The 19,397-nt window shown below is 39.3% G+C and overlaps 1 protein-coding gene across 1 annotated transcript in view; it reads right to left on the minus strand.

The window, feature by feature from the left end:
• FMN2 (formin 2) overlaps positions 1 to 19,397 on the minus strand; it is a 237,273-nt gene that overhangs the window by 124,607 nt on the left and 93,269 nt on the right. Inside the window, 1 exon segment of the mRNA XM_069484677.1 lies at positions 10,604 to 10,691. Within this exon segment, the coding sequence (XP_069340778.1) occupies positions 10,604 to 10,691 (88 nt within the window).

Genomic DNA, 19,397 nt, shown 5'->3' on the forward strand with positions numbered 1-19,397 from the left:
TGCTCCCTGTTTCCATTCCCTTCTTTTGTTTCTCCCACAGCAGTTATCAGCATTTGACATACCAAACATTTCTTAATTGTTTTTCCTCTACTGGAATGTAAGTTCTACACAGTCACAATTTTTTTTTTTTTTTTTAACAGCGTCTTGTCTCCCAGGCTAGAGTACAGCTGTTGAGATCACAGCTCATTGCAGCCTCAGACTCCTGGGGCTCAAGAGATTCTCCCACTTCAGTCTCCCTAGTAGCTGGGACCGACTGTGTCACCACACCCAGCTAATTTTTAATTTTTTTTTTTTTTTTTTTTTTTTGAGACAGGCAGCATGTTGCCCAGGCTGGACTTGAACTCCTGGCTTTAAGCAATCCTCCTGCCTCGACCTCCCAAAGTGCTAGGATTACAGGCATGAGCCACTGTGCCTGGCCAATTTTTGTCCGTTTGTCATCAACTCTGTACCCCACTGCCAGAAATGGAGCTTGGCGCAAAGTTGGCAAACAGTTAATATTTGAGTGAATGAATGATGCAACCTTGGAAGAAATCAAGGAAGGAAAGAAGGCAGTAGGAATGAATGAATCAACCTCTTTGGTGTTAATGTCAGTGCTGACATCTTTCTTTGTGGGAAGAACAGGAGCTGGTGAGTACAACGGCAGAATCAGTCACTCTAATACACCCTAACACTCTAATACATCCATAAGAAAGTCTTTTACTAAAGTGATTGTAGTCTTTGATTGAATGAATTTTTCTCCTTATCTCTCTAACTGGTACAGAAGTTGGTCACAGAGAGAGACTCTCCACTCTGCAGCTTTCTCTGGCAAAGCACATTTGAGCATCACCTGAATCACAGAACTCAGACAACAATAACGACAGGTAGAGATCATAGAGGAATTCCAAAGGCATCCTCCAAGATATCCACCAAATGATCTCTTTGTAGCTTGCACAGCAGTCTTATTCTGTGTGTCTCTGTCCTCTGCCTTCTCCCCTTACCACCTTCCTCTTCCACCCCCTGCGCACACCCAGGATGAATGCGTACTCTAACTGCATGCACACAACTCTAGAGTGCTACATACAGCAACTACAGCCACCAGCCAGTAGACTGGTTTTATAGTTAAGAACCATGGAGGAAAAAAAAACTATCATGCACCATTTTTCCAGCTTAAGCCACTGATGTAATCACTCCCACTGAGAGTTCTCAGGAAGGACAGTAGAAGAGGTTCAGAGCACAGAGCTGGATCCAGGCCTGTGTTCAAACCATGGTCCCACTGCTTGCTGATTAAGGTTCCCTTGGGACTCCATTCCTCAGTGTTTTCATCCCAAAGATACGGATAATAACATCGCCTACCTCATATAGCTGTTGCAGGCCCATGTAACGACTGGTGGTGTTCGCTATTATTATTAGCCATTGTGTCTATCTTTAAATTTGGAATCACAGAAAAATAGCATTAATAGGAATCTTGAAGATAATCTATATTAATATCTCACTCAATTCAGAAATTCTCTGTACAACTTAATTCATAAGGACTTCATACCATTTTGGACAATGGTAGAGAACCTTCCTCCGGAAGTTCCGCCATTTCCTCATTAGAGTCTGTAGTGGCTCCAACAAGGGAAAAATCCATTCCTTTACAATCTATCATGGAAGTGATGAAGTTCATACAGGGAATTGGAAATTGTGCTTTTTTCTCTCTTTGTAGGCCTTTCTGTACTGTTATTTTCTAATCATAGGTACATGATAATTTGATTTAGATGTTTAATTTTAAAATGGATTCAGACATAGTTGGCTCAAAGTGCTACCAAGGAAGTAGAAGTCTTGTATCATATGTGAGCATGAACAAAGATGCAAGACAGGGATCAGCGTGACATATGACTGCAGCCGTGCCAAAAATAGCACGCCATCACATGACTGCAGTGCTGTAGCTATTTTATCTGACATCTCAGCACACTGAGCTTAGGAGAATTGCTGTGACTGTACTTCTAGAATGTACCTCAATAGGAAAAGGACACATGTGGCTCAAGAATGGAAAGGTGGACAGCGCCAATCATTGCATCCTCTCCCCACCTCCAGTAGTCTCAGATCGTCACTTCATCTGGTGAGATAAAGAAGGCCAGAGAGCATCCTGAATGTGGCTACACTGGGAAGCCAGAGAAGCGCTTGTCAATACACACAGGATGGTACAGAAGCCAATTGGGAAATACAAACATGACTCCAGTTATCAAAGGACTTCTCCTCCTCCCCAAAATAACAGCCCAAATCCCAACCCTCTTAAGGATTATGCAAAAGGAGTATTTTTTTTTTTTCCCAACCACCACACCTTTAGCACACAAAGTAGCTCAGGGGTCAAAGTCAATGTGATTAATCATGGGCTCACACTAAGTGCTCTGCATTCAAATTTGGGCTCTTCCTCCACGAGTGCCCCATGTGGTCACGTGCAAGCCCATCAATAGTCGCCCAGTGACTGTAGGGAAGAGAGGCAGCATTATGGGGGACATGCCCTGAGCTACAGCGGCCTGTCTCCTGGTTCACAGAGCTATCCTTCTAGTGGGGGGTCAGGAGGCTGGCAAAAATAAGCATACAAACAAACACATGATACATGATGCAGACAGTAAGCGCAAAGAAGGAAAAGAATAAACAGAGCCAAAGCTCACAGCTTCAGTCCAACCCCAAATATTATGTTCCTTCTGCCCACAAAAATACAATTGAAAAGTCCAGCTGTGGAACAATCTCATAAAAATATAAGCTTAGTTCAACTCAGGGTTTTTGCTGAACCTGTAATGAAAGACTTATAATTCATTTTACCTTGATTTAATAATCTATGTGTGACTTCAAATGATATATGAGGTCTTTCTTCTATTAAAAAAAAACTCTAGGTAACGAACTTATATTTTAAATTAAAACATATCCTGATATTAAATTTCTGAAAGTAGGTTTTAATGAAAGCGTACTATCTCACATGTACTTTTCTCCACTACAAGGCTACAATTGATGAAAAGGTTACACAGGCTCACTTTCTTCTCAAATTTCTAATTCTAAGTGACTTTACATTTCAATGGAAACCATTCACTGAACCTCCCAATAGCATTTACTACATTTTTAATGTCTCAATAAATATAATAAACAGGTCTTAAAATTCTATATCCCATGTGACGAAAACACTTAAAATAAAGGTAAAGAAAGGGCATGAAGCAATTTCTAAGCAAGCCTTATAAACTTGAGTTTCACAAAGAAGCCAGACACTGAAAAACCTAGTGGGGAAAAAAGCAACGTGGCCCATGTTGAGCCCAATTTTTGAGAATATTACAAAAATAAACAATTGATTATAGATAAACTTTCTTATGGTAATTAATAGGCAAGTGAAAAAAAGCTTGTGTCTCCAAGAATGAAACCAGACTCTACAAAAAGGACCTGGAGTTTGTAATCTACAATGTGTTTGGTAGACAATTTCATAAGAAAAACATTATTCAGAGGCAGCACAGTGGGGTAAAGGCACTGCTAGTGTGTAGACTATCCAAATACACGCAAAGAGAGTCACCATAAAATGATCCTTCAAAGTTCTCAGGATTCAGAAAGGGTATTTCCAGACTTTTAAAGAACTGTTCTTATAACTTATATTTTTACTTATTTATCATATCCATCACCTCAAATATTTATCATTTCTTTGTGGTGAGAACATTTAAAATTCTCTTGTGTAGCTATTTGAGAATATACATTATTATTAACTATAGTCACACCTTGCTGTGTGACAAAACACCAGAGCTTATTCCTCCTAAAACTTTGTACCCATTGACCAACATATCCCCTCCTTTCCCATCCCTTTCCTTCTCCCTGCCCCCATCCCTCAGGCTCTGGTAACCACCACTTTGCTTTCTAATTTTATAACTCTAACTTTTTTAGACTCCACATATAAGTGAGATCACACAGTATTCGTCTCTGTGTCTTCTTATTTCACTTAATGTAATGTTCCCTAAATTCATCCCCATTATTGCAAAATGACACAATTTCCTGGTTTGTTGGGGCTGAATAGTATTCCATTGTGTATATACGCCACATATTTTAATCCAAATCATTTGTTGATGGACATTTAGGTTGTTTCCATATTTTGGCTTTTGTGAATCTGAAACCGTAAAACTATTAGACGAAAACATAGGGGAAAACTCCATAATATTGGTCTGGGCAGTGATTTCTTGGATATGACCCCAAAAAGCACAGGCAACAAAAGCAAAAATAGACAAATGGAATTGCATCAAACTAAAAAGCTTCTGCACAAGAATGGGAACAATTAACAGAGTGAAGAGATGATCCACAGACTGGGAGAAAATATTTGCAAATCACACATCAGATAGGGGCTAATCTCCAAAATAGATAAGGAACTCAAACTACTCAGTAACAAGAAAACAAATAACCCTATTAAAAAAATGGGTAAAGGATCTGAACAGACATTTCTCAAAAAAAAAAAAAAAAAAAATACAAATGGCCAACAGATATATGAAAAATGCTCAATATCTCTAATCATAAGAGAAATGCAAATTAAAACCACAGTGAGATACCACTTCACATCTGTGAGACTATTATCAAAAAGAGGAGAGTGTTCTTAAACTAGTTTCTAGCTATGAGTATAAAGTATAACTGTCAGAAACAATAAAATATCAAAGCAAGAAGTAAAAGCATCTGTCTGTGTGTCTACTTAGATCCTACTCATGGCCCACACCAAGATTCATCTCCCCAACAAAGCCAAATTGCTTCCCACAGCCACCTTCACAGGCCACCCAGAGCCAACAGCAACGAACGTGGAATGTGTCTGACTCACATTGCACAGAGACCATGTTTGAGAAACTGCACAAGGATGGGAGCCTTTCAAAGTTTCCAAAACAAGTTGCTCTCCTTGCAGATAAAATGGAGTCCAAAGATACAGCCATGCTCAACTTCTAAGAGATGCTAATATAAATAATTCTCATATTTATCTCCATTCAGAAAACAGAAATGCGAACAGTCCAGTATTAATAAAAAGCATTTCAGTAAGGCTGACCAAAATCCCAGACAACCTAACAATCAAATCTGCCTCAGATATGTTCACCGTGAACTTAACTCCCATTTCTTCCCTCTCATCTCACTCCCAACTTGATCAGAAAGTAACATTCTACTCCTGCATTCTACTCTCTCCTTTGCTCCTACTATAAACAAAGACTTATAGTAGAACCTGTTCAGAGTAAAGAAAGAAGGAATAAAACCTTTAAGTTCTCTCTCTTACTGGTTGCCCTAAGTTTCAAACACCTCCAAAACCTATAGATACAGCTCATTTCCTAAGAAATACAGGAAGTAGAGGACAACTCACTTTGGTGGAGTGTTTAGTATTGGTGTGGGTGTGTTTGTTTACAGGCAAGAGCTCATTTAACAGCCCTTTTTATTCAAGAGGAAACTGAGGAATAGAGATATGAAGTATCAAATGTTTACCCAGGTGTACTAAGCGAGACGGTGGCAGAGCTGGGATTCAAATCTGTCTCTGCCATAACAAAATACCATAGACTGGGTAGATTAGAGGACAGAACTTTATTTTCTCAGAGCTCTGAAAGCTGGGAAAGTCTAAGATCAAGGTGCCAGAGATTCAGTTCCCGGTGAGGGCTCTCTTCCTGTGATTTCATTTCATGTTGTACGAACATCATAGAGTATATTTATATAAACCTGGATGGGATAGCCTACTACACATCTAGGCTACATGGTATAGCTATATGGTATAGCTTCTAGGTTATAAACCTATATGGAAGTTACTGTACCAAATACAGCAGGCAATCTTAACAGTATTGTAAATTGTGTATTGAAACATACCTAAACATAGAAAAAGTAATGTGTTGAACTACAACGTCACGAGGTGATAGGAATTTTTCACTTCCATTATAATCTTATGGGACCATCATCATATATGCGTGGTCTGTCATTGACCACAATGTCATTATGAGACATATTTCATTTATCTTAGCTTGGTTCAAATCAAGAACAAACAACTCCATTAATAATTTCCTTGAACGTATTTTTTCCTTAATTCCCAGATGTGAAAAAATTCACAACTTCATTCTCTGAAGAACAGAGTCAAGAAGCAAACGGAGGAATTTGTATAAAAAGGCACAATGCAAGAAATAGTTTGCTAAATTTATATTTTCCAGTGTTTCAATAATTCTAAAAAAATGAAACAACTGGCAGCCAAAATTGTTATGCCTTTTTGCTGGTTTTGTTTTTACATATGTTGCATAGTCTCATTTTATCAGGTAACACATACCCACACTGAGTAACAAGCTAACACCCTGCACAGAACAGAGAGCACTGAAGTAGGAGTCAAAGGAACTGGATGCCTCATAATGTCACCTCCCACTCTCAAAAGTATCCAGTTAGGATAATAAATTACATGGAAATCAGTTAATGAGACGTGCGGGAGCAGATAAAACCAAGCCTTATGGAATTTGAAATTCTTTTGCAGCTACTATTATCTACCAAAATGGACCTAAGGTCTGTGAATAGCGTATTGACCCCTGAAATATGGACCAAATGTTGTATAAAAAATTTCAACCTATTTTCACAAAACTAAACCACTCCTACAAAGCTGTAGGATACTCACATAATACCAATTTATGGGAATAACAGAATAAATTATTTGACTCAATCCTCCCACTAACAATGAAAAATTCTGTATAAAAAACATTTATAAAAATACCATGAAGGCATCAAAGATCAGAAGAAATAGTAAGGAATTACCACGCTAAACAAAAGGAAAGAGAACCCAGGGAACTGAGCAGCTCACAAACTGCTTTTGCCTTGAGGGTATTTGCCTATGCCAATAAATCTGAATTTCTATTGACAGCTTCATGGAGCCAGGAGCCAAATGGCAAAGCCCAGAGGCTCATTCAACATACAGATTGTAGACCCTTCCCCCCAATGAACTGGGACTCGAAGGGTTGTACTAACTGAGGGAAACCCATCTCTGCAGTGGATGAGCAGTTGGCACTGCCTAAAAGGACCCCCAGAGCTTGACTTAAAGTAATCCTATAGTGTCCCTATACCTAGGCACAAAAAAAAAGGGGGGTGGGGGGCAAATCCTCTCTGGACGGCACCTTCGTCATGGACTTTCAATTATTCTAAACCACAGAGTGGGGTTTTTCAGAGCTGTCATGTCATAACTGCTGGTCAGTTTAGAAATTACCAGATAGATTCACTAAAGCATGCCAGCAGCTCAGGCCTTCATTATAACTTCCACACACACGCACAGAGTTTATTTGGGGGTGCCTCACTTATATCTGCCACATTCATAAACTCAATTAAGAGCCCGATCTCGTCTCTCCTGTCTTTTGACTGTTACGTGTTGCTGAGGACTCTCTGCATCTGCTACGGTGGGAAACAGCCCACATTCCCTCTAGAGGCTGAGCCCAGTTTGGTGCTCTGTGCATAACGGTGGTAGGACCACGGCTAGACCTCTCACACCTAGAATCCAAGCCTTACATGCACTCATTACTCTAACAGGGCACTTTAAAATAGAAACATTACAAAGTAAATTCAACTCTAGGGGAAAGATGAGAAGGAGAGACGACGATTCCGGCTGTTTATAAGAATATTCCATCTACTTTGTTTTAGAGAAACCAATGCCAGTCGTAGGGAAAGCACAGTCTCAGAGAAGCAGCACATCTGAATGAAAATGAAAACAATCAGGACTGGTGAGTGAAGAGGCCCGGGTGCAAGTTCAGGGTGTATCCACGAATGAGCTTGCGTGATGCTGGGAAAGAAGCCGGACCGCGAAGAGTACACCCAGTTTGCTCTCGTACAAAATGATACTGGAGGTCTGGGCAAATTCTGTGGCCACTTCTCTATCCCAAATCAATCATGTTTATGCTTCTGTGGATTTCTCAGCGGAGGCATATTCCCCAGAGAAGTCAAGTTTATTCTAGAGGCCGCAAGGGATTCACACATGTAAATCAGGGTTCCAGACGACACAGAGGCAGCACAGGATTTTATGCACAGAAAGGGGCAACCGCTTGCTTCTTTAACTTGGAAGGCGGCCTTTTTTTTTTTTTTTTTTTTTTAGAAGACCATGTGCAGAGTTTCAAGGAGACTCAAGCAATCACTTCACGTCCTAATAGGATAAAGTTTATGCATAATTTTGTGTGACCCTTCCACTACTGACATTCATGCCATGTTACTGTGAGCGTCGCATGTTAAGCGAGCAAATTTTCAATGAACTCTCACTGGCTTCACCACAGACACAGATGTCAGGCGGACTCCTTTGTTCATAAGGTTCTCATTATTAACGCAACCCGGGTTGAATATTTGACTGAAGGAAAGGACCATGTCATTATTTTCAGATTTCGCTCTATGACTTAACGGGGCTACATCTGCCAGCTTCAGAAATACCCAAGTCCTCCTTGGCGCCAGCCTTGGCGGTCTCTTCTATGACTACCACCCCCAAATGTTTCGGCTGGAGGAAGTCTCCTCACCATCAAAACAATTTAATAAAAACTTACATTGTGATTAAGAGTTACTCATCAATTCACAGGGCATTCCAAGCTGGTGCTATTTATGAATTATTCCACACGATATTTTAAGCCCAACAAATAGAATCCACATTCATAAAGCGGTGAGCGAGAAAGCCAGTTAAATGCTTCCATGATTTATAAGGTCTCTGTGATACTTGAAACCATATTTCTTTAATAGGTAAAACTGGCATTCCACCGGATAATTCAATCTGCTTTAAATCTATGCTAAGGTTCTGGGCAGCTTAAGGGACAGTCTGAATATAAATTTAATTTCTCTTTTCACCTTTGGGCAACATCTCTCGGCATAAATGTGAGAGGAGGATATGGCATAAGAATGCCTGTCAACTGGAGGGTAAAATTCAAGTATTAAAATACTGATTTGAAACCCATTTAGAAAATGTTAAAAATCACCCTAATTCCAAACATAAAAAATATTCTATAAGCCTGGATAAGATGTAAGTTAAACCCACAACACAGAGGTCATGGTATCATTGTTTCCCTGTGTCATGACATTGTCAATAACACCAGTGGGGAGGAATAATTTGGAATCATCTTTCTTTTGTGGCGATTAGAAAAAACAGTTCAATCCTTCTATGTGTAGAAAAGCCCAAGGGTTTACACTATAGTTGTCCCAAATAACTGGAATAAGGGGGACCAGTTTTTCACTCTAGAAGGTTCCATATGATGAATCTGCTTTAGGGACTCTTTTGGCATCTTAGAACAGGAGGACCAAGAGCACATCCCAGGTTCCACTCAGTGCTCTAACGATATCAGAAACAGTAATTCAGCCTCAATCACCTTCTCTATGTTAGAAGTGAAATAAAACTAATACAGAGTATTTATGGTTGAAATGACAAGATAGCAGGGATTTGTTTTAAAGTACTTAAACCAAAAAAAAAAAAGTAAAGAAGATAGCTGTTAATAACATTGGCAAAACATTGATAACTATTGAAACTGGACAAAGAGTACATGAGGGCTCATTAAACTCTTTAATTTCATATGTTTGAAATTTTATATAATAAGTGGTGTTAAAAGAAAATAAAACTATACTTACAAAGTTAAAAACACAGTTATTCAGCCTCTTGAAAAGTTTTGTTTTCATGTCGTCACTAAACATGGCAATCTAGATGGCTATTTGACATCTCTCATCATAAGAACATTCTTAAAACAACTGAAACATACTTTCCTGTAACTCTCAGGGTGGTTGAGGCTGATCTGATAGAGAACTTTAGGTTTACTACTTCTCCTTTGTATTAGCTTATCAAACACTTGAGACTCAAGGCTCAATCTATTTTGTTCTCCTGAGGACTACCTTCTCCAGGTATTTTCCATGTCTGAAACGCCTCACTATCTGGGCTCACACTAGTGTTTATCAATAACTCTTGCGCGTGGCATCCAGAAGTATATACGTCAGTTATGGTCTAAGTTACAGAGCACAGTGAGACTAGTACTTCCTATAGATATAAAAATTAAATATTTATTAATACAGACTAAATGGATCTGCATTGGACTGAACATCTGTCTCTTTCCCATAATTCATATGTTACAATCCTAACCCCCCAGCATGATGGCATTAGGAGGTAGGATCTTGGGGAGGTTATTAGATCATGATGACAGAATTCTCATGAATGCGATTAGTGCCCTTATAAAAAAGGCCCAAGAGAGGGCTCTCCTCCCTTCGTTCTGCCACATGAGGATACAAGGAGAAAATGGCAGTCTACAACCTGGAAGAGGGTCCCCGCCACAACCCAAACAAGCTGGCACCCTGATCTCAGACATCCAGCCTCCAGGACTATGAGAAATAAATTTCTGTCATTGATAAGCCATCCAAGTCTGGGGTACTTTGTTATAGCAGCCTTAACCAAGATAATGTCACATGAGAATTAGGCTCTTAGCAAGGTACAGAAATAACAGAATAGCCAAGTTAATAGTAACCCTTTCTGAAACAATCAAGGGAGAAAGGTTTGGTAGCACTTATAGGAAATATACTAACGTCAATACACATAGAAACTCTAAATTTGAAATAATTTTACCACCAAACATCATATCCTTCAGCTTAAATTTTAATATTCAACGGGTCAATTTTTATTTTTTACACTTACCATGTTGTATGTCTTTCATGTCTAAATGAAGACTAGACATTAATATTCCAACTGCTTGTGATCTTTTGTTGCTTAATAACTTGACAACCTAATCAAGGAAGAAAGAAAAAAAAAGAAAACATTAATTTAAATACCAATATGCTTAAGAACATAGCTTTTAAAATCCTAAAGGAAGAACAAATTAAAAGAAAACACCTGGTGTCATTAAAGTATTCAAAACCTTTTTTTTTTTTTTTTAAACGTTTGAAGAGGGCTTTTGGGTTTAATATCATAAATCTCCAAAATTGATCATTTTCCCCCAGTATTCACCATCAGCCTCAAAGACACATTCTTTACCAGTCTTTTAAGAGCATGGTCTATCAACAAGCAAAATTTCTGATAGTGTAGGAAATAAGTCTGGTCTCTGTAAAATAACAATTACATGTGATCATTTGCAGCCTCCAATATGAGAAGTCTTCTAAATCCTTAAAACACAGGTCAACAATTGAAGGGCAAAATGAAAGTACACACATAGAGAATCTGCTAAATCAGTTGTATTAATACTACAAAATAGAAAATAAGCTTGTATTGGGGTCATTTAGAAAGCTCCCTATTTTACTGGCAGTTCCTGTCATTCTGTATTTGACCCACATTTTGTGGAGAACTTTCCAACTAGTTAATAGAGGCATACAAGCATCAAATTGAAAGGGCTGTATCAGCTCAATCTCAAGTCTGGATGCTCAGCGAGTCTTGAAAAGTCAGCGCACACAATCTCCATGGGAAGGTTTCCTAAAACAGAGGTGGGCGGACTGTTACAGAACAAGCGTGTTTTAACCATGTTTTCCAGATAATAACGCACCACCAAGAAATCCTGCTTATGAATCTCTTATCCCAGGTCCTGATCATGTGAGGGGCAGCAATTTTTATTTACTCTCAGCGTTTTGTTTTAAATCTGCTTAGAAAAACACTGGAGGAAAAGGAAAGAAAAACGGTTATGGTCAAATTACCAGAAGTGACAGCTGCCTTAACAGCTATCACATTTGTTGACCTTGTCTTCCTTTTTGGTTTAAATTGGGTCAATCAGGAAACTAATAAAATAATCATACCCAGCTGTCACACAAAGTCACAGAGTAAAGCAATATTCCTAATAGCAATAACAGCATTCTTGGTTCACCCAGCAGGGATGAGGGTGGAGAATAAAACAAAACACTTTCAGAAGGACCAACCACAAAAACCTCCCTGATCATTTCTGAAAGCCCCCATGGTAAGGGACAATACCTCGCAGGAAGCACTGCTTTCTCAAAGGAAAAACAACATAACCATTTTGATTCTAAATTTGCTCTTTCAGCATCTTATTAAATTTCACCTAGAAGAACTAGGTTAAAACTTGAATATGAATCCACTAATACAGCAAAGCATTTATGTCAATAGCACTGCCCTCTTCAGAGCTGAAAAGCAGAAATTTAATATAAGAGAAGCAGAAGGTGTGTACTCTGTCCTGAAAACCATTTCTAACCCCAGATCAATGCAATCTGGGCCCATGCTGCTTGATGAAACTGCTTTTGCTAAGGTTTCCTATCATCTTCCGGTTCTGCAATGCAATGGGCACATTTGAAACCACACATCATTGGACCTTCCTATAGGGTTGACATGTGGATCACACCTTACAGAAAGTCTCTACACCCCAGGGCTCCTGCCAGTTCTTCTTGGTCCTTTTGAAGGTGAATCATTGTGATTTCACCTTAAATATCTGCATATCCTGGAGTTCTGTTCTCTGTACCTTATTCTCTTCACTTGATGACCTATAGCATATCTCCTGTATACACATACACGCTTGCATCTTCAACTTGGCATTTCCCCACTTTCCTAAAAGTTATCTCCACTTAAATGGCCCACATAGATCTCTACTCGACATGTCTAAAACCAAACTCATATCAGTTCCAGATCAAAATCTCCAGGCAGCTTCTCCTCCTTTATTCCACATGTTAAGATAATGATACTTCAATTTCCCATCTACTAACCACAGTTAGAAATCTAGAAATCCATCTACACACACTCCTCCCTCCCATTCACCTGCACACTCTGCTATGGTATCAAGCTCTGTCAAGCACAGACCCTCCTAAGCTTTGGAAGCCAACTCTCCTCCTCAACCCAACTGTCAACATGGAGTTCTATATTATATCCTGCATGCATCAGTGCAAAAGATTTCTAACTGGTCTCCCCAAATCTAGTCCAGTGGTTCACAAAGTGTCTTCCTTGGCCAAGAAGGCCTCATCATCACCTGTGAATGCATTAAAAATGCAAGAAAAATGTTGGCGGGGGAGGATTCAAATGGCTGACTACAGGCATCGGTACTCGCTTCCAAAATAGTGAGTAGATAATCACAGGTCAAACCTCACCTAAGTAAGAGAGAACACAAGAATTTGAAAGAGTGCAAGGAAAGACCTAAGGCAGGAAGGAGAAGGAAGTGAGGCAGCCTGCTCAGCCAGGATCAGCTGGGACCTCAGAGTTTCCCTACTGTGGGACAAGGGTGAGTGAGTGACCCCCAGTGGTTCACATCCCCACCCCAGACTCCTGCACCCTTATAGCCAAGGGAAAGCCCCTTGACCCACATAGGCCCTGCAAAAATCTCTCATTTTTTTATATTGATGACACGTTCAAATGACAGTATTTTGGATATTCTGAATTACATGTACTATATTAACATTAATTTCACCTGCTTCTTCATATTTCCTTTAATGTGGCTACTAGAAAGATTTAAAATTGCGTAGGCGGCTTGCATTGTATTTCTGTTGGGCAGTACTGATCAACAAGATCTTACACAACTTCAGACAAACTACTAAACCCATTTAGCATTGACCTGGATTTCCTTTTTATTTTTCTCTTAAAGTTCAAAAAATAAAGGAAGCTAAAGATGACATCTGTGTCAAAGGTTCTTTGGTTGTTGAGCATGTCTCACTTTTGGGTCAGTAAGAAAACTATGTGCCAAATTTGTTCCTGTTAGATAAAATAAGCATGACAAGTCAGAAATAACTTAGCGGGACAATGTAACTCAGATGCCAGAATATGAGATCCCTGCTCAGGTTTAAGCAGCTTCTCTTTCCCACCACATCACAATGATCCAGAGAATAAAAACTCTACATATCCAAATTTCTTGACGTTTAGACTGGATTTCAGCTTTCCTATCAATTAAATGTGGTTCCTATCACTTGCTGATTCTAAAACTAACCTGAATGAAACTATGGATAGAAAATAAATAATTTCTTTGACTGTTTATAGAAATCATACCCAACCATTGCAATGTCAATTCCAACACAGAAATTGTAGAAAGTAACCCAATATAATAACATCGCTTAGATACAGCCACTACCAACAGTTCCATGGACCTATGCCCATACCTTTCACAGACCCTCTACTAAATTTCTTCTAAAAAATTTCCTTCTGTAACAGACCACATTCCCTCTGTAGACTGGCCCATTTGACCTGATGCTCTAAATGGAGCCTAATGTTGGCATGCTACAACTCAGAGCTAATTTTTTTCCATGTTCCACAGTCATTTCCCTCTCCTCATACTTCTTTACCCCAATGTACCTTTTATTTTTGTCCTCTAACTTTTTATCATTCCCACAATATCATTTCATCTGTTTCCCTTCCTGCCTCAGTAAACAATATTTTTTTAGTTTCTTTAGATAGTCACTTCCCTAATTATTTCCTTGGACTCCCTCTCTTCCACTTCCTACCACCTACCCTATAAGCACTATCTCCAAGACTTGCTCCTGCTCTTTTTTTATTGCTTTTTCTCTACAGTCTAACAAGAAAATCCATAGCATTTAGAATGGCATCATCCATTTTTATCTCCTGTCTCGCTCAGCATTCTGAGCTACTATGCTGTGTCTCTACCTCCTGGGCACTTCTCCCTGGGGGCCTTCCCTCCTCCTCCAACATAACAGGACCAAATTCTAAGCACATTTGTTGAAAAAAAACTAAGGACCATTGTACCATGGTGGGTACTATTTTTAAGAACCTATTCCTCTTTATCCTTTTAGTAGAAAACTTCTGAATGTCAGCTGAATATATGGCTGGCCAGCTAATACAACGTTTTCCGCAGCCTACTTCAAACCTAGCTATAGCCACGTGACCAAGTGATGGACGATGGAATGCAGGAAGCTAACAAGTACAGCCCCCAAAAGGAATCTTCTTGCTCTTCCACTTCCTCTTCTCTTTTCCCCTCAGGCTCCAAGGCAGAATCATGGAAGCGAGCCATCCTCAACCACGTTATACCCCGAGGATGAAGCAACACAGAGCTGGGAAATAAATCTCTGGGCCATGCGATGGACCAGGGCCACCGTTCCTCCCTGGACACTGGCCCACCCAGACTTGCCCATGAAAGAGAGAAATTAACTTTTCGTCTTTTATTTGTCACCACAGAGGCAGCCGAACCAATATTTTAACTAATGCACCTACTAAGCATCAGGTATTATGCTAGACATTGGGGTAAATGCACAGAAGACCGAGAGGATGAAGAAACGGCTTATCATTTGCCCAACCGGCTCTATTTCAAAAATCCTGTATCTCAGTGATGCATAATCCCCAGTGTGGGGAACCTTTGACTCATTCTTCCTCCTCATTTCCCATCCCAGCCACACATCAGGTTCGCTGAGGCTTCCTTATCTTTCCTTCCTCTCTTTCACAACCACCACCCTGGTGCCAGGTCTTATCACCTCCTCCCAGAGATCTCTTATCATTCTGCCTCCGGGATCCCAGTCCTGCTCTCAGACCAGCGTTCTGTCCTCTGTCCTGCCTTCCTCCTGTCACTCCCCGCTAGCAGACACTCAGTGGCTTCTTATGCTTCTGTATTTTTCATTGCCAAAAGAATAAACTCTGATTGCTCACTGGACAGGAATGTTCAAGTCTCCTTCCTCTGGGATGCTTTTCCTGAACATTCCCCCTACCTCCTGCACGACTCTCAGAGGGCCTGACCTAGGAACCTCTCCTTTCCTCTCATAAGACTGTATATTCTCCTACTGTAATATTATACACGATAAAATGATAGTGGGGACAATTTTCAATAAAATATATGCACCTCTTTGATACATTGTAGGAATTCAATAAACATCTAATTAATAAATGAACCTTGTTTAGACCACTATGCTCATGTCAGCTGCCCCTTTATAACCCTGGAAATGTGGTTAGACAACCAACTTTGGCTACACATCAGAATAACCTAGGTACCTTCCTTAAAGGTCCTGCTCTCCATTCTGAAAAGGCAGTATTCTCTGGAGTAGCCCTGGAATAGGCATTTTATTAAAACACTACAGCTGACATGGATACAGAGTTAGGAATAACTGAAAAGAAAATGTTCAAATAATGGTTGAGCTGTGATTCTACTACCAAACTCAGGAACGACATGATAGTAACGTATAAACTTGCCGCACAATCATGCCGAGACATAGCAGAAAGCTGATGTGAACTGTATTATGTAACATCCCAAAACACACTTAAATTATTAATCAGTCAACAATGGTGTTTGTTAATTCAAAACTTTAAAGAAAGTATGTATTTTATATGTGTTACATGGAATACTATTAATAGCTAATTAAGATGATCCATCAAAGGGCTCCGCATTAAATATCCAATGGCACAGATAACTCAACGTTTTTTGGAACTTCTCACAATCTAGTGAAATCACACACTATTGCTCGCAGTCTAAACGCAGAGTCAAAACAAGAGCTTTGCTTCCTAATTCCTTGTTAGGGGAGCACACTGCTTTCTTTTGAAACGGCATGTCATGGCCTTGCTGGAAACTGGACATTAAATTAAAGGGGTAAATGGCCAGATCCAGTAAGGCAAATTCTTTTCTGAGTGGGGTAAGATAAGAGCAGTCAACTATGGAGATTAAGTAAAGGTAAATTCCAAAGCAGAATTGTAAAATCTAAAAACTGCTGTTCTTCACAAAGACCTTAGAGGACAAGGCAATATATCAAGAGGCATGTGATGTACTCTCACAGTTGCAAAATGCAGGCAAGAACACGCCAATGAGCAGGACAGCATGAGCAAATAGGACATACGAAAACCAAACTGAACAAGAGACTTAAGAATAGCAGGAAAGGCAAAGTGAGAACAATTCCCAGGCTCAAGATTTCCAATGATTTGATCTGCATGAAGGGAAGAGATCTACATTTCGGGCCATGTCTTTGACTGAATTAGCTGCTACATAACTTTGGACAAGTCCCCTAGCCTGAAGATCTCAATTTCCCCATTTTTAGAATACAGTTAATAATCCATCTGCAATAGTCCCATAACTTGAAATAAATATGGTAAAATGAAAAATATTTGCATAGTATAAAACATCTTGCAGATGCCAGGTATTGGTGTTATAATTCATAATCCCACAACCAGCAGTTATATTTTATGATACTGTAAAAGCACGTGAGTTTATTCCAACAAGAGGAACACTACAAGGTGTTTATTCTTTATCACTTTCTATTAGTGATAAGGATAAACATCTTAAATGAAGAGAGAAAACACCACATACACTGGCTCACTCCCACCCCCTTGGGAAATTTACAAAGTGTCCTTTCTTTAAGAACTCTTTAGACATACTGTTGGTCATCCCACAGCTTTGATTTAGATTTGATTTTCTTACTTTGGAAAGATAAAATTCATCTAGATTTTTGACCCAATGAGAATCAGGAACCAAGGGACTTCTCTAAACTGCCTGATGGTATTTCATGAAAACAGCAGACATCTTAAATCTTAACTCGTCTACACTCAAAAGTGAAGAATGCTAGTATGGGATTTTGCAGAGCAAAAGGTTATCAGGCTTTTTTTCTTAGTGCACCCCCACAATGCAGGAGGACTGCAGTCTTATTTACACGACCACCTTGTCCTACTCAGATTAATGTTAAGCCCCAGGGCAGGGTGGCCGACCTCACAGGCATCCAGCAGCATTCCAAGGCACTGCAGACCACAGAAGGCATTGACACTGACCATGCCCAAGAGCGATATCTCCAAACTATCTGGTTGGCACCAGACAATCCTCTCTACCTGGGCAGCCTAGGCACAATCTCAGAAACAAAGCAGGCACCGTTTGCTAATCAGTGAAATGCCAGTTGACACCTCTCAATGATTAGGAACATATAAATCAACTCTGAAAATATAGCAAAGCCTACTTAGGCAGGATTTGTCTGTTTCTTAACTTGGCCCTGGATGTGTCTCTTGGCACAGGTATCGAGCTATGGCATGGGGAAAGATACTATGCTTTGCCAGTCTTGCTTTTAAGTCTGAGTCAGCCTAGGATGGAGAGTAACAGCTGTGGAATTTGGAGAGGTTACCAATCAGAGCCTCTTTGTACTTTCCCCGCCTGTCCATCTCTCTTCTCTTGGTTTCTTGTTGTATATTTTAGATTTCAGTCTAGAGAGCTGTGTCTCCTGGTTTTAATATAATCTGCATGCTGATCCTCAACTGAGTAGGATGTGTCAACCTCTCTTGACACCATCTTCTTGATTCCTGTTTTTATTCTCATTTAGTCCATGATCCTGATACTGGTGTCTCACTGGTTCCATATCCCAGGTTTTTCCAACTAACTGGAATTAAGCACTGCAAGTATGTGCAAGTAAGTCTGTAGGACATCTTCTTGCCAAATAAAAACTACTATCCATCTGGCTTCTCCACTGTTTCTTGATAACAATATCTTGCCACTAACATCTTTTGCCATTCAGTATACCATTATAAATCATTGTTAAATCAGAAATCGAGTCAGACAAAAGACATGTCATTAAAAAAAAAAAAAAACAGCATGTTACAAAAGAGTGACTTGGTAAACTCTAAGACATGCGTTCTACTTGGTTATAAGAAAGGTGCACTAAAATAAAGAGAATGACACCTACCTAGTCCACAAGATTAGCCACATTTATCCAATCAATGGTGAAATTCTTTTCTTAGAATGCAAGCAGTTAAAAAAAAAAAAGACACAGAGCGACAGGCTTGTTCTAAATAAAGTTGAATGGAGTAATTCCTAACAGTTTGATGTATATAAAATATTCAAGTCACATCTACCAAAATAACTACTATGATGTATTGATTCTCAGAAGAAAGTGATGTTCAGTGTGGAGAATTGCCAAAAGACCCAAGACAAAGACAGGCAGGCTGGGATTTCCTTCACTTGGCTAAGTGCGACTCCAAAGCTCACATGCTTCTCTTTTAGCCATGCGCGCACACACACACACACACACACACAGTACATAACAGCGCTAGATACAGTGCGAGAATCCACTAACAAAAAACCAAGGGATCATCATCTGTTTTTGGATATTTTTCTTTAAAGGAATAATTTTAAAGGAATTAGAAATTCAATTCCTTACTTACATCAACTTCTTTCTTAGATAAAACTGAAGCATTTAGGATGATCTTGACAAAAAATTTAAAAAGTCCAAAGTGATACCAAACAGATAAAGAAAAACAAATGGCATTAGGCCATATGTGTTAATAAAATTTGTATTCTAGTAGGTTGCATTTCCAAATTTCACATTTCGTTTTAAAAAGCTTCAGGAACATGCAATAAAAAGTTTAAATAAATACCACTAGGCTCTTAAAATAAAATGCTTTTCTAATTTAAACCAACTATCATAAATCTCCATCCCTCTCTATTTTTCAAAGCAAAAGGAAATCATGCAGAGATGTTTAAACTCCTTGAATTTAAAGCAATATACAATTTTCTCTTTTATATTCTTTGAACATAGCCTTTTGTCACTCTAGCCAGTTTCGTCACGCAGAATCTATGCAAGATATAATTTGGACCTTCACCATTTCAAAC

The sequence above is a fragment of the Eulemur rufifrons genome, chromosome 11 (genome assembly GCF_041146395.1).
Source record: "Eulemur rufifrons isolate Redbay chromosome 11, OSU_ERuf_1, whole genome shotgun sequence".
Lineage (NCBI taxonomy): Eukaryota > Metazoa > Chordata > Mammalia > Primates > Lemuridae > Eulemur > Eulemur rufifrons.